General features: G+C 34.3%; 1 protein-coding gene across 1 annotated transcript in view; it reads right to left on the bottom strand.

Annotated features, from left to right (window-relative positions):
- PKHD1 (PKHD1 ciliary IPT domain containing fibrocystin/polyductin) overlaps nt 1–20,567 on the bottom strand; it is a 483,679-nt gene that overhangs the window by 331,971 nt on the left and 131,141 nt on the right. Inside the window, exon 34 of the mRNA XM_066594190.1 lies at nt 6,299–6,449. Coding sequence (XP_066450287.1) covers nt 6,299–6,449 — 151 coding nt within the window. The remainder of the gene's footprint in view (nt 1–6,298; nt 6,450–20,567) is intronic.

The raw sequence follows: 20,567 nt of genomic DNA, 5'->3' as shown, positions 1-20,567 counted from the left end.
ATAGACAGATTAATAGATATGAGACAGTTTGATAGATATGAGATAGATAGATAGATATGACATAGATAGATATGAGATAGATAGATATGAGATAGATAGATAGATATGAGATAGATAGATAGATAGATAGATAGATAGATAGATAGATAGATAGATAGATAGATAGGAGATAGATAGATAGGATATAGATAGGTAGATAGGATATAGATGGATAGATATGAGATAGATAGATAGGATATAGATAGATAGATATGAGATAGATAGATAGATAGATAGATAGATAGATAGATATGAGATAGATAGATAGATAGATAGGAGAGAGATGTGAGATAGATAGATAGATAGATAGATAGATATGAGAGAGATATATGAAATAGATACAGAGATAGATATGAGATAGATAGATAGATAGACAGATACGGGATAAATAGATAGATATGAGATAGATAGATAGATATGAGATAGATAGATAGATAGATAGATAGATAGATAGATAGATAGATAGATAGATAGATAGATAGATATGAGATAGATAGGTAGATAGATAGATAGATATGAGATAGATAGATAGATAGATAGATAGATATGAGATAGATAGATAGATATGAGATAGATAGATAGGATATAGATAGGTAGATAGGATATAGATGGATAGATATGAGATAGATAGATAAATATGAGAGAGATATATGAGACAGATACACAGATAGATAGATATGTGATAGATAGATAGATAGATAGATAGATAGATAGATAGATAGATAGATAGATATGAGATAGATAGATAGACAGATTAATAGATATGAGACAGTTTGATAGATATGAGATAGATAGATAGATATGACATAGATAGATATGAGATAGATAGATATGAGATAGATAGATAGATATGAGATAGATAGATAGATAGATAGATAGATAGATAGATAGATAGATAGATAGGATATAGATAGGTAGATAGGATATAGATGGATAGATATGAGATAGATAGATAGGATATAGATAGATAGATATGAGATAGATAGATAGATAGATAGATAGATATGAGATAGATAGATAGATAGATAGATAGGAGAGAGATGTGAGATAGATAGATAGATAGATAGATAGATAGGAGATAGATAGATAGATAGATAGATAGATAGATATGTGATAGATAGATAGATAGATAGATATGAGATAGATAGATAGACAGATTAATAGATATGAGACAGTTTGATAGATATGAGATAGATAGATAGATATGACATAGATAGATATGAGATAGATAGATATGAGATAGATAGATAGATATGAGATAGATAGATAGATAGATAGATAGATAGATAGATAGATAGATAGATAGATAGATAGGAGATAGATAGATAGGATATAGATAGGTAGATAGGATATAGATGGATAGATATGAGATAGATAGATAGGATATAGATAGATAGATATGAGATAGATAGATAGATAGATAGATAGATATGAGATAGATAGATAGATAGATAGGAGAGAGATGTGAGATAGATAGATAGATAGATAGATAGATAGATATGAGAGAGATATATGAAATAGATACAGAGATAGATATGAGATAGATAGATAGATAGACAGATACGGGATAAATAGATAGATATGAGATAGATAGATAGATATGAGATAGATAGATAGATAGATAGATAGATAGATAGATATGAGATAGATAGGTAGATAGATAGATAGATATGAGATAGATAGATAGATAGATAGATATGAGATAGATAGATAGATATGAGATAGATAGATAGGATATAGATAGGTAGATAGGATATAGATGGATAGATATGAGATAGATAGATAAATATGAGAGAGATATATGAGACAGATACACAGATAGATAGATATGTGATAGATAGATAGATAGATAGATAGATAGATAGATAGATAGATATGAGATAGATAGATAGACAGATTAATAGATATGAGACAGTTTGATAGATATGAGATAGATAGATAGATATGACATAGATAGATATGAGATAGATAGATATGAGATAGATAGATAGATATGAGATAGATAGATAGATAGATAGATAGATAGATAGGAGATAGATAGATAGGATATAGATAGGTAGATAGGATATAGATGGATAGATATGAGATAGATAGATAGGATATAGATAGATAGATATGAGATAGATAGATAGATAGATAGATAGATAGATAGATAGATATGAGATAGATAGATAGATAGATAGGAGAGAGATGTGAGATAGATAGATAGATAGATAGATAGATAGATAGATAGATAGATAGATAGATAGATAGATAGGAGATAGATAGATAGATAGATAGATAGATAGATAGATAGATAGATAGATAGATAGATAGATAGGAGAGAGATGTGAGATAGATAGATAGATAGGAGATAGATAGATAGATAGATAGATAGATAGATAGATAGATAGATAGATAGGAGATAGATAGATAGATAGATAGGAGATAGATAGATAGATAGATAGATAGATAGATAGATAGATAGATAGATAGGAGATAGATAGATAGATAGATAGATAGGAGATAGATAGATAGATAGATAGATAGATATGAGATAGATAGATATGAGGTAGATAGATTTAGATAGATAGATAGATATGAGATAGATAGATAGGATATAGATAGGTAGATAGGATATAGATGGATAGATATGAGATAGATAAATATATATCAGATAGATAGATATAAAAAAGATAGATATATAATAGATAGATATAAGATAGATAGATAGATATGAGAGAGATATATGAGATAGATATACAGGTAGATATGAGACAGATAGATAGACAGATACGGGATAAATAGATAGATATAAAAAAGATAGATATATAATAGATAGATATAAGATAGATAGATAGATAGATATGAGAGAGATATTTGAGATAGATACACAGATAGATATGAGATAGATAGATAGATATGAGATAGATAGATATGAGATAGATATAGATATATAAGATAGATAGATAGATAGATATAAAAAAGATAGATATATAATAGATAGATATAAGATAGATAGATAGATAGATAGATATGAGAGAGATATATGAGATAGATACACAGATAGATATGAGATAGATAGACAGATACGGGATACATAGATAGATATGAGATAGATAGGTAGACAGATACGGGATAAATAGATAGATTTGAGATAGATTGATAGATAGATAGATAGATAGATAGATAGATATGAGATAGATAGATAGATAGATATGAGATAGAGAGATAGATAGATAGATATGAGAGAGATATATGAGATAGATACACAGATAGATATGAGATAGATAGATATGTGATAGATAGATATGAGATAGTTAGATAGACAGATTAATACATATGAGACAGATCGATAGATATGAGATAGATAGATAGATATGAGATAGATAGATAGATAGGATATAGATAGGTAGATAGGATATAGATGGATAGATATGAGATAGGTAGATATGAGATAGATAGATAGATGGATAGATATGAGATAGATAGATATGAGATAGATATAAAATAGATAGAGATGAGATAGAGAGATAGACAGATGATAGATAGATAGATATGAGATAGAGAGAGATAGATAAGATATGAAATAGATAGATGATAGATAGATATGAAATAGATAGGTAGATATGAAATAGATAGATACATATGAGATAGAGAAATAGATAGATAAGATATGACATAGATAGATGATTGATAGATAGATATGAGATAGATATAAGATAGATAGAAAGATAGATTGAGATAGGATAGATACATAGATATAAGATAGATAGATATGAGATAGAGAGATAGACAGATAAGATATGAAATAGATAGATGATAGACATGAAATAGCTAGCTAGCTAGCTTGATAGATATGAAAGATAGATAGATATGAGATAGATAGATGATTGATAGATATGAGATAGATAGATACATAGATAGATATGAGATAGATAGATACATAGATAGATATGAGATAGATAGATAGATAGATATAAAAAAGATAGATATATAATAGATATATATAAGATAGATATATAGATAGATAGATAGATATGAGAGAGATATAGGAGATAGATACACAGATAGATATGAGATAGATAGATAGACAGATACGGGATAAATAGATAGATATGAGATAGATAGATAGATATGAGATAGATAGATAGATAGATAGATAGATAGATAGATAGATAGATAGATAGATAGATAGATAGATAGATAGATATGAGATAGATAGGAGATAGATAGATATGAGATAGATAGATATGAGATAGATAGATAGATATGAGATAGACAGATAGTTATATAGATATGAGATAGATAGATAGATAAATATGAGATAGATAGATAGATAGATAGGAGATAGATAGATATGAGATAGATAGATATGAGATAGACAGATAGTTATATAGATATGAGATAGATAGATAGATAAATATGAGATTGATCTATCTATCTCCCACTCTGACTCTGTGTATTTGCGTCGCTTTCAGCAGGCGCACGATCAACTGATTAGTTCGGGTCCCGAGGGGTGTGCCTTGGCTGATCAACTCCTGATGACCTATCCTGAGGACGGGCCATCGATAATATTTTCCCCATAAAACCCCTTAAATGTGATAAGTATCAACATTTGCTCCATCTGTTGCACTGCTACCCCTACAACTGGCGTGCTACATTAATGGCATAGCTGCGTTACATGCTGCTACACTGGCATAGCATGGTCATTGCCCTTTTCTTTGAACGACCAGTCATGCTCTACATACAGTGGAGGTGCGGTGTGTCAGTAATGTGCTAATGCTGGGGGGATAGTTATCATACGAGTCTTTACTCATTAGAGAGTCGCAGGCAGCATGTTAGATTAGGCGCACACACCTTCTTTCCCTGCAGTGTGTTTTTTAATATCCCTCCTCAGGGGCAGCGGTCTGACTTTTTATGCGACTTTTATGCGCAATTTTTAAATCAGGTCCAACAGCTGCACCACCTATAGCATGCCCACAAAGGCAATAATTTAGAATTGGCGCACGAGGTTCAAAAATCTGGCGCAAGTCATTTAGAGTTAAAAAAAAGGCTCATTTTAGATAAAAAGGCACAAATGCTTTAATAAATCTCCCCCAGAGCTGCAGGTGCTACATTAAATGTCTCTTTGCTGGGTATTGTGCTGTCGGTTGTTAAACCCCCCCTTATATACCAGCGCCGGATTATCAGACTGTCTGAATTACTGGATAACGGATGAATCACACTGCGATGCCGCAGACCCTCATTTTAAAGGAGTAGTGCTTCATATTATTTAATCATATCATTTAAAAAGAGGTTCTGCAGCAGCTGAGGCATATACAGTATTAGGAATAATGTACTATAAATTATTTACAGCAACAACCTGCAGCCTTAAGGCCGGATTAACACGTATTTGCATGCGCAAAACCATATTTTACTGCACTTTGTGCGCACAAGTCATACGCAATTGCACGCAAAAAAAACACGTACTGATGCGCTCAGCCATTAAAATGGCCAATTAGTTTAATGAGTCCACGATGTTCTCTTCCCCTGCACAGGAAAATACAGCATGCTGCATATTTTTGCGCGACGTTGTTGTGCATGCCAAATCGAGTCCATTGAAATCAATAGGTTCTATTTTCTGCGTACTACAAATGCGCGCGCAAATACGTTCATGCGGCCTTACATGGGGTGGGCCATAGAAAATAATCCACAACCACACTTTTATGAAAGCTTTCCAAAATATCGTTCAAAGCGGCCAATCACAGTGCAGCTTTTATTTCTCCTCAGTAGCGCAGGCAATGAAATCTGCCCTGTGATTGGCTGCAATGGGCATCCGCGATCTACTTCCTTTCGGACAGCTTTGATAATACTGCGGTACCAAGCTACTTTTCCATAATGATGGAACTTGTTAATGACCAGTAATCGTTTTATAAGCAGCGGTGACATCATTGTCCCTACAGCAGCGGTGACATCATCGTCCCTACAGCAGCGGTGACATCATCCTACGTAACCATCTGATAATCTCCTTCTACGAAAAGAATTACAAGCAGCAGAAATCTTTGATGTAACTTTTGAGAATTCACCTCATTCATTCCCCGCGTAAACGAGATGTTTAACTGCAGCTTCCCATTACCAATAAATCCATCGCCGCTTACGAGCGTTTAGCGTTATATATCACCGTAACCCGCGCCCGGGCCTAAATTATTATGTTTTTTTTTTTTTATAATGTACACATTGTTACAAATTTAATTTTTAAACTGCTTGAATCAGTCTGTAAAAAAAGATTCGATTATACCTGAGTGTTCTGGAGCCAGTTTTTCCGTATCGCAGTAATCTGTGTGGTAATTGGCTGATTAAGCGCCTTGCACTCCATCTCTGCCTCTGTTGCTATGGCGATGCTACAGGAGCCATTATAGATGAGAACTTCATCTTCTTCCACTTTAGGGCTGAAACGAGGAAGGGGAGGGTAGACGGGGTGTCATCAATCTTAATGAAATGCAATTATTTTTGCTCTTATTAATCATTGCGAGCCATTAGCTTGTGGCAAGTACCGGCCACCATTTATCAAACTTTGCAAATTTCGGTAATTTTGTTTCCATTCTTTTATCGTTTATTTGTTTTGCTGATCTGCAGCCTGTACGGCACATGTGCGAAAATATATTACACCGATTCCTATCTGTTTAGCAAATCAGCCCGGATGGCAGGCATACGGGAACACGTGCTCCGAGCCGGGAGTCTCTTAGAAATACAAATTGCAAGATTACAGGGCCGAGAGCGTAATACAAAAAAAAACGCAGTCAATGCTCCGGCTATATTGTTCCAGTGTTTAAGCCTTCTCGCCTGCAACACTGTAACCTGGATTCCTCCAGGGCGACGGGGGGAAAATTGGAATTCTTTCGACGCAACTGGCTAAACCGGTCCCCAATTCCTACTGTGAAAAAATGAGGCAATTTAGGATTCCTATTCCCTCTCCTCAGTTTATTGCAATAAGATTCTCGGCAGATAGCGTGCAACATTAACTTAGTAACTTAATTAAACTTACTTAACAGCCCAGAATAAGCAGATTCGATATATGTGCTAGTTATTCTGCCAAATAAGGATTTTAATGCTTTGCAGTCAGAGGGGGGAAATCGGGAGACGGAGAGTTTGGCTCAGGATGAGGGGCTGACATGCAGAACAGGAAGGGAGGGGGCTATATTTTTTTATACGTTGGTCCCTCTAGTGAGAGGGGAAGAGGATGACGCTTGACCTTTACAAATTATTATTACATCTAATTAGCCATTTCCAGTAGGTGGCAGTAGGTGGCGGTGTGGAGGCCGCCGCTGTTTGCAGTTGATAATAGGTGGAAAAGCTGCAGCGTTCTGTATATCCATCGTGCATACGGTAGGCAGGTACTAGCTAGTGAGGTGGATGTGGGCTGAACGTAGCTGTATAAGCAGTACTATGGAGCCGGCTACCTGATCCAAACAGGGATTGGACGCGCAACCTTCAGGTCATGAGCAAGAGCTTAGGACTGCATTTCTGCTGCCTTAGCACTCTACGCCAAATGGGACGTGTTTAGTAGGAGGACCTTTACAGAGCCATCGGTCAACCCTTAACTGAGTGATGGTTGTTGACTGGACTACAAGCTATCATCATTTCTCCTCTAGTGGCTCAAAGTAGCTGTTGTGTATGCAGCGGCCACACCCCGGTGTACAGTGTCAACCCACGGGCTAAACCTAGAGGAGGGGGCTGTGCACATGTTATGTGGGCGCAGTTAGTTGGAAGGTCCACCTAATGTACATGAAGACTGCAGTGGTATGGATGGCAGACATCATTGGTATGGCAAATGTTTTGGCAGTCATCGCATGCAGCTAGGCCGCCATTCACTGCAGCCCCTTATACCTGCCAGCTGTATTGCTTTTCTGCACCACTGGAGTTATGGATTGGAGGGAGAGATAATGGGTTTGCAGTAGTACAACTGCTCATCCAGTATAATATTGTCACATGTTGATGACCCCCTGGCAAGAATCTGGACTACATGCCAGAAGCTAGGGTGCCGTCGTGGAGGACATCATCATCATCATGTACAAAATAAACTGATGTTAGTGTAGTGACACAGAAGTACAAGAGGGTCATTAATGCTGGGGTGTTAGCTTTATTTTAACCAAGGTATTAACCAATACCTTGTAATTATCAGTAACTTGCAGTGCAACTCTGAATCCAGGGTGCCATTGCCAGGGTTGTTAACCTATGAGGTGCAGGCAGCCCGCTGGATTGAAATCTGGCGTCATTGATAGATTGCAAGGCTGCATGGAGAACAACGTGGAATATGTGACCTGACATCCTGCATTTGCTTTATTGTGCAGGAATAAGTACTAAGCATCTATCCCCATCAATATAAGGCCTCTTTCTCATGGACGTAGGCATTTTTACGTGCGCCCACAGGCTTAGCCCCGCCCCCACCCATTGCAAACAGCTATATAACTACTATAATACTGCCTCCTATGTACAAGAATATAACTATTATAATACTGACCCCTATGTACAAGAATATAACTACTATAATACTGCCCCCTATGTACAAGAATATAACTACGATAATAAAGCCCCCTATGTACAAGAATATAACTACTATAATACAGACCCCGTATATACAAGAACTACTATAATACTGCCTCCTATGTACAAGAATATAACTACTATAATATTGCCCCATATGTACAAGAATATAACTACTATAATACTGCCTCCTATGTACAAGAATATAACTACTATAATGCTGCCCCTATGTACAAGAATATAACTACTATAATACTGCCACTATGTACAAGAATATAACTACTATATTACTGCCCCTATGTACAAGAATATAACTACTATAATACAGCCCCCTATGTACAAGAATATAACTACTATAATACTGCCCCCTATGTACAAGAATATAACTACTATAATATTGCCCCATATGTACAAGAATATAACTACTATAATACTGCCTCCTATGTACAAGAATATAACTACTATAATACTGCCCCCTATGTACAAGAATATAACTACTATAATACTACCTCCTATGTACAAGAATATAACTACTATAATACTGCCTCCTATGTACAAGAATATAACTACTATAATACTGCCCCCTATGTACAAGAATATAACTACTATAATACTGCCCCCTATGTACAAGAATATAACTACTATAATACTGCCCTCTATGTACAAGAATATAACTACTATAATACTGCCCCCTATGTACAAGAATATAACTACTATAATATTGCCCCATATGTACAAGAATATAACTACTATAATACTGCCCCCTATGTACAAGGATATAACTACTATAATATTACCCCCTATGTACAAGAATATATCTACTATAACACTGCCTCCTATGTACAAGAAAATAACTACTTTAATACTGCCCCCTATGTACAAGAATATAACTACTATAATACTGCTCCCTATGTACAAGAATATAACTACTATACTACTGCCCCCTATGTAAATGAAAATAACTACTATAATACTATGCCCTATGTACAAGAATATAACTACTATAATACTACTCCATATGCACAAGAATATAACTACTATAATACTGCCATCTATGTATAAGAATATAACTACTCTAATACTGCCCCCCAAGTACAAGAATATAACTACTATAATACTGCTCCCTATGTACAAGAATAAAACTACTATAATACTGCCTCCTATGTACAAGAATATAACTACTATAAAAATGCCCCCTATATACAAGAATATAACTACTATAATACTGCCACCTATGTACAAGAATATAACTACTATAATACTGCCTACTATGTAACAGAATATGACTACTATAATACTGCCTCCTAAGTACAAGAATATAACTACTATAATACTGCCTCCTAAGTACAAGAATATAACTACTATAATACTGCCTCATATGTACAAGAATATAACTACTATAATACTGCCCCCTATTTACAAAAATATAACTACTTTTATACTGCCCCCTAAGGCCTTAGTCACACGGGCGTTTTTTCACGCGATTTGCGCATCGCATGACGGATGCGCATGCGCAAATCGCGTGACCGGCGCCGAAAAATCGGCCCAAAAATCGCCCGAAAATCTGCTCCTAGCCGCGTTTCATTAGAAACGGGCCGGAGCTGTCCAGCGCATTGCATTCAATGGAGCCGGCAATACAGCGGCTCCATTGAATGCAAGCGCTGCGGGCGTGCGCGGGGTTAATTGTCGGGAAGGGGTTAAATATATAACCCCTTACCTGCAATGCATCCTTAAATGTGAAAAAATTAAAAAAAAGGATGTACTCACCTGCTCCCGGCAGCTGGAGATCCCGGCGGTCGGCCTGCAGTGGGTGTGAAGGAGGTGTGACTCAGGCTTGCCCCTGATTGGCTCAGCGCTGAGCCAATCAGAAGCAAGTCTCAGTCACACCCATTCATGAATTCATGAATGGGTGTGACTGAGCTCAGCCTCTGATTGGCTCAGGCTGAGCCAATCAGGGGCAAGCCTGAGTCACACCTCCTTCACACCCACTGCAGGCCGACCGCCGGGATCTCCAGCTGCCGGGAGCAGGTGAGAACATCCTTTTTTTTTATTTTTTCACATTTAAGGATGCATTGCAGGTAAGGGGTTATATATTTAACCCCTTCCCGACAATTAACCCCGCGCACGCCGGCAGCCCATTGCTTTCAATGGAGCGGCTGTATTGCCGCTCCATTGAATTCAATGGGCAAACATCGTTCTTCTCTGCCACAGCTGTTCCAGCTGTGGCAGAGAAGAATGATTTGTCTTCTATATGTTCTCAATGGGGTCGGCGCTGCTGCCGCCGGCCCCGTTGAGCGCATATAGAGAAGAGAACAGGAATCGCAGATCGCAGATAAGTGCGATCTGCGATTTCTGTTCTCTAATTTATCGGAGGAGCGCATAAAAAGCGCTCATGTGTCCGATACCATTGCAAAGCAATGGTTTTAAAAAGTCGCCGGACGCATGCGCATGCGCAAATCGCGGCAATAAACGCCCGTGTGACTAAGCCCTAAGTACAAGAATATGCCTACTATAATACTGCCCCTATGTACAAGCATATAACTACTATAATACTGCCCCCTATGTACAAGAATATAACCACTATAATACTGCCTCCTATGTACAGGAATATAACTACTATATACTGCGCCCCATGTAGAAGAATACAACTACTATAATATTGCCCCCTATATACAAGAATAAAACTTCTATAATACTGCCTCTTATGTACAAGAATATAACTACTATAATAATGCCCCCTATGTACAACAATATAACTACTATAATACTGCCCTCTAAGTACAAGAATATAACTACTATAATACTGCCCCCTAAGTACAAGAATATAACTACTATATTACTGCTCCCTATGTACAACAATATAACTACTATAATTCTGCCTCCTATGTACACGGATATAAATACTTTAATACGGCCCCCTATGTACAAGACTATAACTACTATAATTCTGCATCCTATGTACACTGATATAAATACTATAATACTGCCTCCTATGTACAAGAATATAACTACTATAATACTGCTCCCTATGTACAAGAATATAACTACTATACTACTGCCCCCTATGTAAATGAAAATAACTACTATAATACTATGCCCTATGTACAAGAATATAACTACTATAATACTACTCCCTATGCACAAGAATATAACTACTATAAAACTGCCATCTATGTATAAGAATATAACTACTGTAATACTGCCCCCCAAGTACAAGAATATAACTACTATAATACTACTCCCTATGTACAAGAATATAACTACTATAATATTGTCCCCTATGTACAAGAATATAACTACTATAATACTGCCTCCTATGTACAAGAATATAACCACTATAATACTTCCCCCTATGTACAAGAAAATAACTACTATAATACTGCCCCTATGTACAAGAATACAACTACTATAATACTGCCCAACATGTACAAGAATATAACTACTATAACAGTACCCCCTATGTACAAGAATATAACTACTATAATAGTACCCCCTATGTACAAGAATATAACTACTGTAATAGTACCCCCTATGTACAAGAAAATAACTACTATAATAGTACCCCCTATGTACAAGAATATAACTACTATAATGCTGCCCCTATGTACAAGAATATAACTACAATAATACTACCACTATGTACAAGAATATAACGACTATATTACTGCCCCTATGTACAAGAATATAACTACTATAATACAGCCCCCTATGTACAAGAATATAACTACTATAATACTGCCCCCTATGTACAAGAATATAACTACTATAATACTGCCCCTATGTACAAGAATATAACTACTATAATACTGCCCCCCATGTACAAGAATATAACTACTATAATAGTACCCCCTATGTACAAGAATATAACTACTATAATACTGCCCCCTATGTACAAGAATATAACTACTATAATATTGCCCCATATGTACAAGAATATAACTACTATAATACTGCCTCCTATGTACAAGAATATAACTACTATACTACTGCCCCTATGTACAAGAATATAACTACTATAATACAGCCCCCTATGTACAAGAATATAACTACTATAATACTGCCCCCTATGTACAAGAATATAACTACTATAATATTGCCCCATATGTACAAGAATATAACTACTATAATACTGCCTCCTATGTACAAAAAAATAACTACTATAATACTGCCCACTATGTACAAGAATATAACTACTATAATAGTACCCCCTATGTACAAGGATATAACTACTATAATATTAGCCCCTATGTACAAGAATATAACTACTATAATACTGCCCCCTATGTACAAGGATATAACTACTATAATATTACCCCCTATGTACAAGAATATATCTACTATAACACTGCCTCCTATGTACAAGAAAATAACTACTTTAATACTGCCCCCTATGTACAAGAATATAACTACTATAATACTGCTCCCTATGTACAAGAATATAACTACTATACTACTGCCCCCTATGTAAATGAAAATAACTACTATAATACTATGCCCTATGTACAAGAATATAACTACTATAATACTACTCCCTATGCACAAGAATATAACTACTATAATACTGCCATCTATGTATAAGAATATAACTACTCTAATACTGCCCCCCAAGTACAAGAATATAACTACTATAATACTGCTCCCTATGTACAAGAATAAAACTACTATAATACTGCCTCCTATGTACAAGAATATAACTACTATAAAAATGCCCCCTATATACAAGAATATAACTACTATAATACTGCCCCCTATGTACAAGAATATAACTACTATAATACTGCCTACTATGTAACAGAATATGACTACTATAATACTGCCTCCTAAGTACAAGAATATAACTACTATAATACTGCCTCCTAAGTACAAGAATATAACTACTATAATACTGCCTCATATGTACAAGAATATAACTACTATAATACTGCCCCCTATTTACAAAAATATAACTACTTTTATACTGCCCCCTAAGTACAAGAATATGCCTACTATAATACTGCCCCTATGTACAAGCATATAACTACTATAATACTGCCCCCTATGTACAAGAATATAACCACTATAATACTGCCTCCTATGTACAGGAATATAACTACTATATACTGCGCCCTATGTAGAAGAATACAACTACTATAATATTGCCCCCTATATACAAGAATAAAACTTCTATAATACTGCCTCTTATGTACAAGAATATAACTACTATAATAATGCCCCCTATGTACAAGAATATAACTACTATAATACTGCCCTCTAAGTACAAGAATTTAACTACTATAATACTGCCCCCTAAGTACAAGAATATAACTACTATATTACTGCTCCCTATGTACAACAATATAACTACTATAATTCTGCCTCCTATGTACACGGATATAAATACTTTAATACGGCCCCCTATGTACAAGACTATAACTACTATAATTCTGCATCCTATGTACACTGATATAAATACTATAATACTGCCTCCTATGTACAAGAATATAACTACTATAATACTGCTCCCTATGTACAAGAATATAACTACTATACTACTGCCCCCTATGTAAATGAAAACAACTACTATAATACTATGCCCTATGTACAAGAATATAACTACTATAATACTACTCCCTATGCACAAGAATATAACTACTATAAAACTGCCATCTATGTATAAGAATATAACTACTGTAATACTGCCCCCCAAGTACAAGAATATAACTACTATAATACTACTCCCTATGTACAAGAATATAACTACTATAATATTGTCCCCTATGTACAAGAATATAACTACTATAATACTGCCTCCTATGTACAAGAATATAACCACTATAATACTTCCCCCTATGTACAAGAATATAACTACTATAATACTGCCCCTATGTACAAGAATACAACTACTATAATACTGCCCAACATGTACAAGAATATAACTACTATAACAGTACCCCCTATGTACAAGAATATAACTACTATAATAGTACCCCCTATGTACAAGAATATAACTACTGTAATAGTACCCCCTATGTACAAGAAAATAACTACTATAATAGTACCCCCTATGTACAAGAATATAACTACTATAATGCTGCCCCTATGTACAAGAATATAACTACAATAATACTACCACTATGTACAAGAATATAACGACTATATTACTGCCCCTATGTACAAGAATATAACTACTATAATACAGCCCCCTATGTACAAGAATATAACTACTATAATACTGCCCCCTATGTACAAGAATATAACTACTATAATACTGCCCCTATGTACAAGAATATAACTACTATAATACTGCCCCCCATGTACAAGAATATAACTACTATAATAGTACCCCCTATGTACAAGAATATAACTACTATAATACTGCCCCCTATGTACAAGAATATAACTACTATAATATTGCCCCATATGTACAAGAATATAACTACTATAATACTGCCTCCTATGTACAAGGATATAACTACTATACTACTGCCACTATGTACAAGAATATAACTACTATATTACTGCCCCTATGTACAAGAATATAACTACTATAATACAGCCCCCTATGTACAAGAATATAACTACTATAAAACTGCCCCCTATGTACAAGAATATAACTACTATAATATTGCCCCATATGTACAAGAATATAACTACTATAATACTGCCTCCTATGTACAAGAATATAACTACTATAATACTGCCCCCTATGTACAAGAATATAACTACTATAATATTGCCCCATATGTACAAGAATATAACTACTATAATACTGCCCCCTATGTACAAGGATATAACTACTATAATATTACCCCCTATGTACAAGAATATATCTACTATAACAATGCCTCCTATGTACAAGAAAATAACTACTTTAATACTGCCCCCTATGTACAAGAATATAACTACTATAATACTGCTCCCTATGTACAAGAATATAACTACTATACTACTGCCCCCTATGTAAATGAAAATAACTACTATAATACTATGCCCTATGTACAAGAATATAACTACTATAATACTACTCCCTATGCACAAGAATATAACTACTATAATACTGCCATCTATGTATAAGAATATAACTACTCTAATACTGCCCCCCAAGTACAAGAATATAACTACTATAATACTGCCCCCTATGTACAAGAATAAAACTACTATAATACTGCCTCCTATGTACAAGAATATAACTACTATAAAAATGCCCCCTATATACAAGAATATAACTACTATAATACTGCCCCCTATGTACAAGAATATAACTACTATAATACTGCCTACTATGTAACAGAATATGACTACTATAATACTGCCTCCTAAGTACAAGAATATAACTACTATAATACTGCCTCCTAAGTACAAGAATATAACTACTATAATACTGCCTCATATGTACAAGAATATAACTACTATAATACTGCCCCCTATTTACAAAAATATAACTACTTTTATACTGCCCCCTAAGTACAAGAATATGCCTACTATAATACTGCCCCTATGTACAAGCATATAACTACTATAATACTGGCCCCTATGTACAAGAATATAACCACTATAATACTGCCTCCTATCTACAGGAATATAACTACTATATACTGCGCCCTATGTAGAAGAATACAACTACTATAATATTGCCCCCCTATATACAAGAATAAAACTTCTATAATACTGCCTCTTATGTACAAGAATATAACTACTATAATAATGCCCCCTATGTACAAGAATATAACTACTATAATACTGCCCTCTAAGTACAAGAATATAACTACTATAATACTGCCCCCTAAGTACAAGAATATAACTACTATATTACTGCTCCCTATGTACAACAATATAACTACTATAATTCTGCCTCCTATGTACAAGAATATAACCACTATAATACTTCCCCCTATGTACAAGAATATAACTACTATAATACTGCCCCTATGTACAAGAATACAACTACTATAATACTGCCCAACATGTACAAGAATATAACTACTATAACAGTACCCCCTATGTACAAGAATATAACTACTATAATAGTACCCCCTATGTACAAGAATATAACTACTGTAATAGTACCCCCTATGTACAAGAAAATAACTACTATAATAGTACCCCCTATGTACAAGAATATAACTACTATAATGCTGCCCCTATGTACAAGAATATAACTACAATAATACTACCACTATGTACAAGAATATAACGACTATATTACTGCCCCTATGTACAAGAATATAACTACTATAATACAGCCCCCTATGTACAAGAATATAACTACTATAATACTGCCCCCTATGTACAAGAATATAACTACTATAATACTGCCCCTATGTACAAGAATATAACTACTATAATACTGCCCCCCATGTACAAGAATATAACTACTATAATAGTACCCCCTATGTACAAGAATATAACTACTATAATACTGCCCCCTATGTACAAGAATATAACTACTATAATACTGCCCCCTATGTAGAAGAATATAACTACTATAATACTGCCTCCTATGTACAAGAATATAACTACTATACTACTGCCACTATGTACAAGAATATAACTACTATATTACTGCCCCTATGTACAAGAATATAACTACTATAATACAGCCCCCTATGTACAAGAATATAACTACTATAATACTGCCCCCTATGTACAAGAATATAACTACTATAATATTGCCCCATATGTACAAGAATATAACTACTATAATACTGCCTCCTATGTACAAAAATATAACTACTATAATACTGCCCACTATGTACAAGAATATAACTACTATAATAGTACCCCCTATGTACAAGGATATAACTACTATAATATTAGCCCCTATGTACAAGAATATATCTACTATAACACTGCCTCCTATGTACAAGAATATAACTACTATAATACTGCCCCCTATGTACAAGAATATAACTACTATAATATTGCCCCATATGTACAAGAATATAACTACTATAATACTGCATCCTATGTACAAGAATATAACTACTATAATACTGCCCCCTATGTACAAGAATATAACTACTATAATATTGCCCCATATGTACAAGAATATAACTACTATAATACTGCCCCCTATGTACAAGGATATAACTACTATAATATTACCCCCTATGTACAAGAATATATCTACTATAACACTGCCTCCTAAGTACAAGAAAATAACTACTTTAATACTGCCCCCTATGTACAAGAATATAACTACTATAATACTGCTCCCTATGTACAAGAATATAACTACTATACTACTGCCCCCTATGTAAATGAAAATAACTACTATAATACTATGCCCTATGTACAAGAATATAACTACTATAATACTACTCCCTATGCACAAGAATATAACTACTATAATACTGCCATCTATGTATAAGAATATAACTACTCTAATACTGCCCCCCAAGTACAAGAATATAACTACTATAATACTGCCCCCTATGTACAAGAATAAAACTACTATAATACTGCCTCCTATGTACAAGAATATAACTACTATAAAAATGCCCCCTACATACAAGAATATAACTACTATAATACTGCCCCCTATGTACAAGAATATAACTACTATAATACTGCCTACTATGTAACAGAATATGACTACTATAATACTGCCTCCTAAGTACAAGAATATAACTACTATAATACTGCCTCCTAAGTACAAGAATATAACTACTATAATACTGCCTCATATGTACAAGAATATAACTACTATAATACTGCCCCCTATTTACAAAAATATAACTACTTTTATACTGCCCCCAAAGTACAAGAATATGCCTACTATAATACTGCCCCTATGTACAAGCATATAACTACTATAATACTGCCCCCTATGTACAAGAATATAACCACTATAATACTGCCTCCTATGTACAGGAATATAACTACTATATACTGCACCCTATGTAGAAGAATACAACTACTATAATATTGCCCCCTATATACAAGAATAAAACTTCTATAATACTGCCTCTTATGTACAAGAATATAACTACTATAATAATGCCCCCTATGTACAAGAATATAACTACTATAATACTGCCCTCTAAGTACAAGAATATAACTACTATAATACTGCCCCCTAAGTACAAGAATATAACTACTATATTACTGCTCCCTATGTACAACAATATAACTACTATAATTCTGCCTCCTATGTACACGGATATAAATACTTTAATACGGCCCCCTATGTACAAGACTATAACTACTATAATTCTGCATCCTATGTACACTGATATAAATACTATAATACTGCCTCCTATGTACAAGAATATAACTACTATAATACTGCTCCCTATGTACAAGAATATAACTACTATACTACTGCCCCCTATGTAAATGAAAATAACTACTATAATACTATGCCCTATGTACAAGAATATAACTACTATAATACTACTCCCTATGCACAAGAATATAACTACTATAAAACTGCCATCTATGTATAAGAATATAACTACTGTAATACTGCCCCCCAAGTACAAGAATATAACTACTATAATACTACTCCCTATGTACAAGAATATAACTACTATAATATTGTCCCCTATGTACAAGAATATAACTACTATAATACTGCCTCCTATGTACAAGAATATAACCACTATAATACTTCCCCCTATGTACAAGAATATAACTACTATAATACTGCCCCTATCTACAAGAATACAACTACTATAATACTGCCCAACATGTACAAGAATATAACTACTATAACAGTACCCCCTATGTACAAGAATATAACTACTATAATAGTACCCCCTATGTACAAGAATATAACTACTATAATATTGCCCCATATGTACAAGAATATAACTACTATAATACTGCCTCCTATGTACAAGAATATAACTACTATAATACTGCCCCCTATGTACAAGAATATAACTACTATAATATTGCCCCATATGTACAAGAATATAACTACTATAATACTGCCCCCTATGTACAAGGATATAACTACTATAATATTACCCCCTATGTACAAGAATATATCTACTATAACACTGCCTCCTATGTACAAGAAAATAACTACTTTAATACTGCCCCCTATGTACAAGAATATAACTACTATAATACTGCTCCCTATGTACAAGAATATAACTACTATACTACTGCCCCCTATGTAAATGAAAATAACTACTATAATACTATGCCCTATGTACAAGAATATAGCTACTATAATACTACTCCCTATGCACAAGAATATAACTACTATAATACTGCCATCTATGTATAAGAATATAACTACTCTAATACTGCCCCCCAAGTACAAGAATATAACTACTATAATACTGCCCCCTATGTACAAGAATAAAACTACTATAATACTGCCTCCTATGTACAAGAATATAACTACTATAAAAATGCCCCCTACATACAAGAATATAACTACTATAATACTGCCCCCTATGTACAAGAATATAACTACTATAATACTGCCTACTATGTAACAGAATATGACTACTATAATACTGCCTCCTAAGTACAAGAATATAACTACTATAATACTGCCTCCTAAGTACAAGAATATAACTACTATAATACTGCCTCATATGTACATGAATATAACTACTATAATACTGCCCCCTATTTACAAAAATATAACTACTTTTATACTGCCCCCTAAGTACAAGAATATGCCTACTATAATACTGCCCCTATGTACAAGCATATAACTACTATAATACTGCCCCCTATGTACAAGAATATAACCACTATAATACTGCCTCCTATGTACAGGAATATAACTACTATATACTGCGCCCTATGTAGAAGAATACAACTACTATAATATTGCCCCCTATATACAAGAATAAAACTTCTATAATACTGCCTCTTATGTACAAGAATATAACTACTATAATAATGCCCCCTATGTACAAGAATATAACTACTATAATACTGCCCTCTAAGTACAAGAATATAACTACTATAATACTGCCCCCTAAGTACAAGAATATAACTACTATATTACTGCTCCCTATGTACAACAATATAACTACTATAATTCTGCCTCCTATGTACACGGATATAAATACTTT

This window comes from Eleutherodactylus coqui, chromosome 1, assembly GCF_035609145.1.
Source record: "Eleutherodactylus coqui strain aEleCoq1 chromosome 1, aEleCoq1.hap1, whole genome shotgun sequence".
NCBI classification, from domain to species: Eukaryota; Metazoa; Chordata; class Amphibia; order Anura; family Eleutherodactylidae; genus Eleutherodactylus; species Eleutherodactylus coqui.
The sequence above is the reverse complement of the archived record's forward strand: the minus strand, read 5'-3'. Positions and strand labels throughout refer to the sequence as shown.